General features: G+C 44.4%; 1 protein-coding gene across 2 annotated transcripts in view; it reads left to right on the top strand.

Annotated features, from left to right (window-relative positions):
- LOC110303730 (sodium-dependent glucose transporter 1B) overlaps positions 1-8,736 on the top strand; it is a 14,018-nt gene extending 5,282 nt beyond the window's left edge. Inside the window, exons 1-4 of one of the 2 annotated variants that reach the window (XM_021174930.2) lie at positions 1,467-1,662; positions 3,161-3,329; positions 4,560-4,676; positions 6,942-8,736. In XM_021174930.2, coding sequence (XP_021030589.1) covers positions 3,281-3,329; positions 4,560-4,676; positions 6,942-8,008 — 1,233 coding nt within the window. In that variant the 5' untranslated portion in view covers positions 1,467-1,662; positions 3,161-3,280 and the 3' untranslated portion in view covers positions 8,009-8,736. Of the gene's footprint in view, positions 1-1,466; positions 1,663-3,160; positions 3,330-4,559; positions 4,677-6,941 lie in introns of those variants that run through there. The other variant, XM_021174931.1, reaches the window with a different exon arrangement.
- The last annotated feature ends 1,366 nt before the right edge of the window (positions 8,737-10,102 follow it).

Genomic DNA, 10,102 nt, shown 5'->3' with positions numbered 1-10,102 from the left:
CCCTATTTATAATAGCCAGAAGCTGGAAAGAACCCAGATGTCCCTCAACAGAGGAATGGATACAGAAAATGTGGTACATTTACACCATGGAGTACTACTCAGCTATTAAAAACAATGAGTTCATTAAATTCTTAGACAAATGGTTGGATCTGGAGGATATCATCCTAAGTGAGGTAACTCAATCACAAAAGAACACACATGATATGCACTCACTGATAAGTGGATATTAGCTCAGAAACTCAGAATATCTAAGATAACAATTCGAAAAACACATGAAACTCAAGAAGAAGGAAGACCAAAGTGTGGATACTTCAGTCCTTCTTAGAAGGGGGAACAAAATACCCATGGAAGGAGTTACAGAGACAAAGTGTGATGCAGACTGAAGGAATGATCATCCAGGGACTGTCCCACCTGAGGATACATCCCATAAACAACCTCCAAAACCAGACACTATTAAGGATGCTAACAAGAGCTTGCTGACAAGAGCCTGATACAGCTCTCTCTTGAGAGGCTCTGCCCAGTGCCTGACAAATACAGAAGTGGATGCTCACAGTCATCCATTGGACAGAACACAGGAACCCCCATGAAGGAGCTAGAGAAAATATCCAAGGAGCTGAATGGGTTTTCAGCCCCATAGGAGGAACAATATGAACTAACCAATACCCCAAGTCTCCCTGGGACTAAACCACCAACCAAAGAAAACACATGGTGGGACTCATGGCTCCAGCTGCATTTGTAAGAGAGGCCCTTGGTCCTGTGAAGATTCTATGCCCCACTATAGGGGAATGCCAGGGCCAGGAAGAGGAAGTTGGTGAGCTGGGGAGCAGGGGGAGGGAATAGGAGATTTTCGGAGAGGAAGCTAGGAAAGGGGATAACATTTGAAATGTAAATAAAGAAAATGTCTAATAAAAAGAAAACTTTACTCGACCATCTAATACACACCATGCTTTGTCAGAACTGTGCTGAATCGGAAGAGCCATACACTGAAAACCACAGCTTTGAACCTAGATTTGTTTCTGGAGTTGCTGTTGCCCTGTGGCTGGGGACCAACTGGGTGGCAGTGTGGTGAGGATTAATCTGCACGTATGAAAGCTCCTGAGTGAGCTTCATCGAATATTTATGGAATGAAAGAAAAAGACAGGAGGTTCAGAAATCTCAGGCATCAGGGCAGGGCTTTGGGAAGTTCCTGAAGGCCAAATCTCCTTCCCTTCAGCAGGAAACCCTGGGGAGGGGCCTCATCTTGTGGGTCTAGCTGGGCTTTTCGTTGGGGCGCAGCAGAGTCTTCTGTGGTCCCATGGCCAGGCTGCCTTTGTGCCGTGCCCCGGGAGCCCAGTAGAGGTGCGAGCACCGCGTGGACCGGTGGCTTGGGAGGCGGCGTGGGGAGAGGCTCGGTGGGGCGGGGCGGGGTGGGGTGGGGCTGCGCCCAGATCTTAGTCGCCGGGGAGAGATTGAGGGAGTCCAGAGCCTTTCCGAGCCGCCAAGCTGGAGCTAGAACTGGAGCGCCGCGGGGCTGTGGCCCCGACGACTGGGCAGCGTCTCCTGCAGGACGCCGAGGTCCCAGCGACGCGCAGTGAGCTGGATGTGGCCGGGCGCGGCGGCAGAACCCGGGGCGTGCTGCTCTGGCTCACCACGCTGGTCCTGTACGCCTCCTTCCTGGGGCTGGTGAGAGCAGAGGCTGCCCCCTCCCAGGCTGGGGCAGGAGGCTCCGTAGGGAACCAGTTCTCCCCAGCTTCAGACCTGCTCCCCCAGCCTGCACAGAGGGAGCCCGGGTGCATTCATCTTCCTGGGTCTCCGTCTCCTCACTTAGAAAATGGACACGGTTCTAATCTTGGAGGGGTTTGACAACTCAAACGGATTACGTTAATGTATTTTCCAAAGTCTTTAAACTTTCATTGTCACCTGTGCGATGGAAGGAGATACAGGGAGGGGAACCTGAGCCTTCTGTTCTGAGCCGGTTGCTCTTCTCCACAACCATCCCAGCAAGCTCCAAACTATTAAACTGACAAACACCACCTTGCCTCTTCCTGGTGGCCTAACCAAGTTTTGCCAACTGGTAATTTTCCTGTCGGAAAAATGGGCCCTGAGGGGAAAATGACTTTCTTCATCACCCAGGAGGTTAGGTGCTAAGACTCAAAAGCCCGCTGCTTGTAGCCGGGCAGAGCCACGTCCATCTTTAAGATTTTATTATTTTTAGACATTGTCTCACTAAGTAGCCCGGACTGCAGCTTAATTTGTGGTGCTTCCGCCTCAGTCTCTGGGCTTGCTTCTGGGGCCACTTCGATGTAGGAGGGCCTACGATGGAAAATACTGCAGGCGCTAGGGAGTCTTCACTGTGTGCAAAAGTCTTAAGTCCTGCGAGGGAATTTGGTTACAACCTGTAGTCAGTCTTTCATTGAACCTGGTGCTTGCTTCGGGCCTGTCCACCCTGTAGTACAGGGTTCGTGCTATTAAAAAAGGGAGGACATTTGGTTTGGGGCAGCCCAGTGCGTAATCAATTACTCTTGAAATATAGATGATTTAGAAACGTTTTTTCTCAAAGGCACCAGTGAATTTTCTCTTCAACCCTTGATTCTTGCTAACACATTCTTGCTACAGGCAACATTTTATTGATAAAGCCTTCTGTATATGTTTATGTAAGTATTTCCTAAAATGTCTTATAGTCTATACTCCTGCCTGGTGGCTTTGGACTTTCATTAAAGAAGCCTATAGGTTTAGAAATATTCAGATGGTCGATTTCCAGCATATTATATGTGTGTAGTTCAGAGAAAGAAATCCATGTGTGCCAGAAGTACTGCTTTCTAAAAACATAACCAACATAAGCAATACATTGATTACTTAACAATATATCAGTCATAAATGGAGTAGATTTAAAATAAAGAAAATATTTTGAAAATAAATTTGATATATCTTAACTATAAATGCAAGAAAATCTTTTAAGATGTTCTTCAAAATCTAAAAATGATTTGCAACCAAAGGCAAAAAAATACAATTTAAAAATTGAGCAGAAGAAAACTAACAGGAGCAGATGACTCTAATAGTAAAGGGTTGTAAGTTTTCCTGTTTATATTGTAATTCTCCTCCCATTCTCTATAAAGGAGAAGACAAATAAACGTAATTTTAATGGCTGTAAGTTCACAGCTCTTTGCTTTTTAAATTTCAGGGAATAAGCACTGCTATCCTTGGGCCTACATTCCAAGATTTGGCGAGAAATGTGAACCGAAACATCAGTGATCTTTCTATCATTTTTGTGGGCCGCGCCTCTGGATTTTTATGTGGCACTATGATTGGTGGCGTTCTCCTTGACTATATGAATCCTTTTTTACTTTTGGGTAAGCAAACACTGCTTTTTACTGTTTTTCAATGAATTTTCAATTTACTCTAAATATTAAAAGCATAGCCTGAAGAACGGTTGGCTTTGGAAACAGCTGTGTGCAGCTCCCGGGCAGTCAGGCTTCCGTAGCCTTCGCTGGAGGAAAACTATTCGGAACCCTCTAGAAACCTGTTGGCCACCCGAGCAACGCTGACTTTACTGTGAGATACGCTCCACTCCAGGCACATACACTGGCTGACCCAGAAGCTCTGCTTATCTGGGGTGGGCGGGGCTTCTGGGGCCACGGGGGGCGGGGGGGGTCAGAATGAGTTCCTGGAACCTGACCAAGCTCTGTGGACTTGGGCTTGGAGATGATGGGACAGGGGATGTTGGGGAAGTGATATAGGCTGTACTTCTGTCCTGCTGCCCTTGTCAGAGCTGAGCTGGACTGAGCACCTTGGATCCTGACCCTGGAAAAGAGGGCATAGCTGTTAGCATGCCATTTTCAATAAATTGGGAAGAATAAAGACAATCTAGATTACTATACTAAAACATCTTTGGAGGCAAGGTTAATAATTTATTGCTGATATATAAGTAATCATTATTACTTCCAAAGTGGGTTGAAAGTCTATTTTTTTTCTGTACTTCATTTCCTTTTATCCCACAAATGAATTTATTTGGTAAAGTTTTCCTATAATCAGTTTTAACGATGGAGTTTTACTTTTGCATTTTTACATTATTACCTTATAGAAATATTCCTTGAATTAACACTTTTTTGGACTGACTCAAACACTATAAAATTTATCTTTTGTTACAATTTCTAACTTGATCATTAGCAATGATAGAATTGGATTCGTCATAGTAATTTACATTTTTATGGCCACAAAACTTTAAAAAGCTTTACATTAATCCACGACATACCACCACTGCATCTTTCATCTACTCATACTCTCATTTTTGTTGTTGTGATTCGGTTTTACCTTTTTTTGTATTTGGGACAAGTGCTCACTATGTAGCCCCAGCTGGCCGGAAACTATCTATATAGATCATGTTGGCCTCAATTCATAGAGCTCTGCCCACATCTGTCTCCCAAGTGCTGTGATTAAAGATGTGCACTGCTATGCCCAGCCCAAGACCAAACAGCTTTAATTCAGTATTAGTTTTCATTTTAGAATTTCTTATGATGTCCCTTTGACTCCTGACCTTCACAAGCACTTGTTTTCTAGCTGGCTTTATTCTTTTTCCTCAGGTGTGTCAATGTTAGCTACTGCAGTTGGACTTTATCTCATTCCTTTTTGCAAAAAGGCATTTTTACTGATTATCATGATGGCTGTGTTTGGTGCTTCAGTTGGTGTTGTGGATACAGGTTAGTGAATTCTTCAGCTTCATTTCCAGTATCAGGAACAGTACTATGAGGAAAAGTAAAGTATATGAAATTAGAGTGCTACTTACCTTGCTGTGAAAACACCATGGACTCACACCTCAGCACCTCATAATCACACCTCAACACTTTAGAATCACACCCCAGCACCTCAGCATCACACCCCAGCACCTCAGCATCACACCCCAGCACCTCAGCATCACACCCCAGCACCTCAGCATCACACCCCANGCACCTCAGCATCACACCCCAGCACCTCAGCATCACACCCCAGCACCTCAGCATCACACCCCAGCACCTCAGCATCACACCCCAGCACCTCAGCACTACATTCAGTACCTCAGTACCCCAGTATCACACCTCAGCACCACAACTCAGCACCACACCCTAGTACTTCAGAATCACACCTCAGCATCACACCTCAGTGTCACACCTCAGCGTTACACCTCAGCACCTCAGAATCACACCTCAGCACTTCGGCACTTCAGAATCATACTCCAGCACCATTTCTCCTTGCCAATTAGGATGCCAATTGTTGAAAAGCTAACTATGAAGTGCATTTGGAGGATTTTCCTTTATGAGAGACTGTTGAGTTAGTCAAGCATGGAAGGACTCCCTTTCTGGGGAAATTATAATGCAAATGGGCAGGCTTTCCTTTAGGGATAGAGTTTGACCACTTTAGTATAAGAGAAAATAGTGACTTGAAAGGGTAAACAAGGTGTATTAGTTACTTTGTAATTGATGTGATAAAACACTATGAAGAAAGCAACTTAGAGGAGAAAGAGTTTGTTTGGACTTATGGTTCCAGAGGGGTGGAGTCCATGATAATGGAGTAAAGGCATGGTGGCATGAGCAGGAAGTTGAGGGTTCACATCTTGAAGGGCAAGCACAAAGCAGAGAGAGCAACTAGAAATGGCTGGAGGCTTTTACATTCTCAAGGCTGGCCCCCAGTAGCATGCTTCCTCCAGCAAGGACACTTCTTAAGCGATGCAAACACTGCTACTAACTGGGGCATGATGGAGACTGTGGAGAGCATTCTCAGGCAACCCACCATACAAAGACAGAACTACTGTATGGCTGCAGAAGCTGCCATTCAGCTTAAAATGCACCCCAGATTCTGGGCTTAGAGAACCTTTGTGGGTACCACATTCTTGTCTTTCTTGTTGTTGTTTTTTTTTTTTCCCATAGCAGAAAATCTCCATGCTTCATCCTATCATTAAAGACCTCCTAAATTACATGTAGATCTTTATTTATCCCTAATCCCAGTTTTCCATGCCCACCGTTCTTGCTGTATGGGAAGAAAAGCTATTTGATAGATCATGGAAATAGTTACACTTCAAGGTTCATTTGAATGTAAAACTGCAATGTGGAACTACATGCTTGTCTCCAAATATCTGATTTTTTTGAAGATAGTCAAATCCTAGATGCTCGAGGCTTTTCACATTGTGGGTGTTAAAACTGTGCAGCTCACAATTCTGAAAATTGTTTTTGTTTCCTGCAACAATTAAGACAGAATTCAGGGCAATCTGGCCGGCATCTAGGTGTTTAGTATCTAGTTTAGACCTAAGTAAATAATCACTTCAATTGGAATTAGCACCCAAATGAAATACTGAAGCTTTGGTAGTTTTCCCACCATTGAATAACATTTTTTACCTAGTATTGTTCATATATTTATGCATGGACCTGGGGATATGGTTCAGATGGGCAGAGTATTTGTCTACAAAATACTGGGCTCAATCCCCATCACTGCATAGACCGAGTGGCACATTCTTGTAATCCCAGTACTTAAGTGATTCTGATGGGAGTTTCAAAAATCCAAGATCATCTTTTTGCTACATAGCAAGTTCATGGTCAGGATAACATTTATGAGGGCTCTCTCAAAAATTACAAATAAATTGATCAGGGTTTTGCTGTTCTGTTTCTGTGAAGAGATACTAAGACCGGGGCAACTTACAAAAGAAGGCATACATAGGGAGTTTGCTTACAGTTCCAGGGTATTAGTCCATAAGCATCATGGGAGGAAGCAGGGTATAATAAATAGTTTCTAATGAGTGATGGTTTACTAACTTGTAAATTCCATGTATGAGGATAAAATGTAACACAGTCCTCTGGTAATGGTGGGTTACAGCTCCTTAATTACAGAGGGGTTCTTGTATAAACTTAGAATGTCATAAAACTCCTACAGCCTAATATAAACACTAAGAAAATATTCCTACTAAGTGACTGTCAGACTATTTCTTTAACTTGTAGGTGGGAACGTCCTCATCTTGGATCTCTGGGGGGACAAAGGAGCCCCACATATGCAGGCTTTGCACTTCAGTTTTGCCTTGGGTGCCTTTCTGGCTCCCCTGTTGGCTAAGTTGGCCTGGGGTACAACAGCATCTGCTCAGAACCACACCGAGTCTGACCTTGACCCTCTGATGCTGAACCGATCCTCCAAAGGCGCCCCAGACTCCGTGTTCGCAGTACCCGATGACATGAATCTGCTGTGGGCATATGCTTCTATCAGCACCTATGTTTTAGTAGTTTCTGTCTTTCTGTTTGGTCTGTTTTGTAAGAAACGCTCAAAGCAGAAAAAATCTGCAGCATCTGCTGAGGGAGCTCGAAGGGCTAAATATCACAGGGCCCTGCTATGCCTCCTCTTCCTCTTCTTCTTCTTCTATGTGGGAGCTGAGATAACATACGGCTCTTACGTATTCTCCTTCGCTACCACCCATGTTGGCATGGAAGAGAGCGAGGCAGCTGGCTTGAACTCAGTCTTCTGGGGAGCCTTTGCAGCCTGCAGGGGCCTGGCCATCTTCTTTGCGACATTCTTACAGCCTGGAACCATGATCGTGCTGAGCAACATTGGCAGCCTGGTCTCATGTTTCTTTCTGGTGCTTTTTGACAAGAGCCCTCTTTGTCTCTGGATCGCGACTTCTGTGTATGGAGCCTCAATGGCAGCCACGTTTCCCAGCGGCATCTCCTGGATTGAGCAGTACACCACCTTAACTGGGAAATCTGCAGCATTCTTTGTAATTGGCGCTGCCCTGGGAGACATGGTCATTCCTGCAGTGATCGGAATTCTTCAGGGACACTACCCAGATCTGCCAGTAGTTCTGTACACATGTCTGGGCTCAGCCATATTCACAGCTGTTTTATTTCCTGTGATGTATAAATTAGCCACCTTGCCCCTGCAACGCCAGTGCAAAGGAAGGAAGAGCAAGGACCAGAAAGGTTGCTCTCCAGCTCTGAACAACATAAATGGAAACATTGCAGAAAAGTGGGATGGAATGGATTCTGAAGTAGTTGAAATGAAGAATCAAGGCATTCTGTAATAGAACTCTAGAACTATTCTGATTTGATACAGCAAACACCTCTTAGGCAATTCCCAAATGTCTCTGTGTTTGAGCCCTCTCCAATGAATAGAGGCAACTCCCTTGTGATACACCAGGAGAAAATGGACAAATATTTGGAGAAGACAAATTGTTTAATAAATGCATATTGCTACTCTCAAGGAATCCAGGCCAGGTGGAGCCATAGCAATTTATCAGCAATTTCTAGAGATCCAAGTTTCCACATATAACTGCTAAAATGTTTTGACTGCCCTGGAATTTCCAGAGTCTTCTATAATGTACCATGTTCTAATGAACGTATTCAAAAATGCCTTTAGACATGCAAAACTTAGCTCAGTCAGGATCCCCACTATACCTAAGGCTGCATCTGATAACCAGAACCCAGTGACATCACTCACTTAAGACAATCAGACACAGTCCTAGAACCCCATGGCACCCACTGGACAGTGTATAAGCAGAGACCAAGAGCAAGGCTCATTCTGCACATCTGGAGAGATGGCACTGTGATCTGCCCTGCAGCTGGGGTTCCCCTCCAGATGCTGACCCTCAAGTCAGAACTACTCTTAGAGACTGGACCTGACCTTCTGCTAAGATTCACTGCACAGGTGAGCAGCCTGGGGGAGATAGGATTAGGACCATAGTTAGGGACTTAGTGTGTGAACATTGTATAAAGAATCTCAGCATAATAAAATATAACATTTTGTTATACTAACTATGCCTTCTCATACAAGTAAGATTTTGTGACTCCAAACAGGAGTCTCATTAGGAGATATGATGTTTTGTGGTGTGTGCAAAAAAGATATTTGTATTTGAGAAGTTGGGTAGTGCACCCATAGGGAGGCACCATGGATATGTAGAAGAGATAGTCCTTTGCTGAGCAAATCACCAGACATCCATATTCTGTCTGTTTGTTGGGACAAGGTTTTGCTATATAGCCCTGACTGTTCTGGAACTCAGAGATACCCCTGCCTCCCTCTCTGCACCTCTCTGCCTCTCTGCCTCTCTGCCTCTCTGCCTCTCTCTGCCTCTCTGCCTCTCTCTGCCTCTCTGCCTCTGCGCCTCTCTGCCTGTCTGCCTCTCTCTCTGCCTCTCTGCCTCTCCTCTGCCTCTCTGCCTCTCTCTCTGCCTCTCTGCCTCTCCTCTGCCTCTCTGCCTCTCTGCCTCTGCCTCCTGAGTTCTGGGATTAAAGACATGGAACACAACAACAGGCGATGGAGAGAATAACTTTGATACAGGAGAAACTTGTAGTAAAATTAATGCTATAAAAGATTTACTAAAAAACTTGCTTAGGAAATATTAAGTTATATGGAGTAGAATTTAGTTGAAGGGTCACTACCTCCAAGATTACTGTACTCACCAGGTGTGTTAGAAACTGTGAAAAAGAAAAAAATTTTTATCATAATTGAAGTTTAGGGTTGCTGAGGAAGTTTCTGCTAAATGTTTATTCAACATGACTAACCTCCAGTTAGGCTCTATCCCCATAAAGGACTTAGAGCCAGTCAGTGGGTCCATGTCAAAGAACATGCCTTTAACAGGCAACTCAAGTGGACAGGACAAAGTTACAACCATCATTGTGCCCTGATCTGCCTTAACTCTCCTGCACTCTTAACAGGAAAAACATAATTCTGCCAGGTGGGCAAGATGAGCCTGGGTGACAACTATGTGAAAAGAACAACACTGGTACACTCAAGAAACAAATCTAATATCTTTGTTGTATAATTCTTCCATGTGCCCAAGTCTCCAGACTTGCAGTCTCCTATGTCCGTTTAAATTGTTTGGCATATAACCTGGGGCCAGGACCTCAAAGAGACTTAAGGATGACAGCACCTGTGGAAAGAATAAGCCCACTGTGTGTGTGTGTGTGTGTGTGTGTGTGTGTGTGTGTGTGTGTGTATAAATGAGTAAGATCGGCAACTGGAAGCCTGTTCTTCTTTGGGCATTATTCACAGCCAGCCTTGTGGGTTTTTTGATGTTTGTAAAGAGCTTTTCCTTTAGTAATCTCTCTCTCTCTCTCTCTCTCTCTCTCTCTCTCTCTCTCTCTCTCTCTCTCTCTCTTTTCTTGGACCCACTCACTTT

Source organism: Mus caroli, chromosome 10 (genome assembly GCF_900094665.2).
Source record: "Mus caroli chromosome 10, CAROLI_EIJ_v1.1, whole genome shotgun sequence".
NCBI lineage: Eukaryota > Metazoa > Chordata > Mammalia > Rodentia > Muridae > Mus > Mus caroli.
Note: the sequence above shows the minus strand (reverse complement) of the source record. Positions and strands in the feature narration are given on the sequence as shown.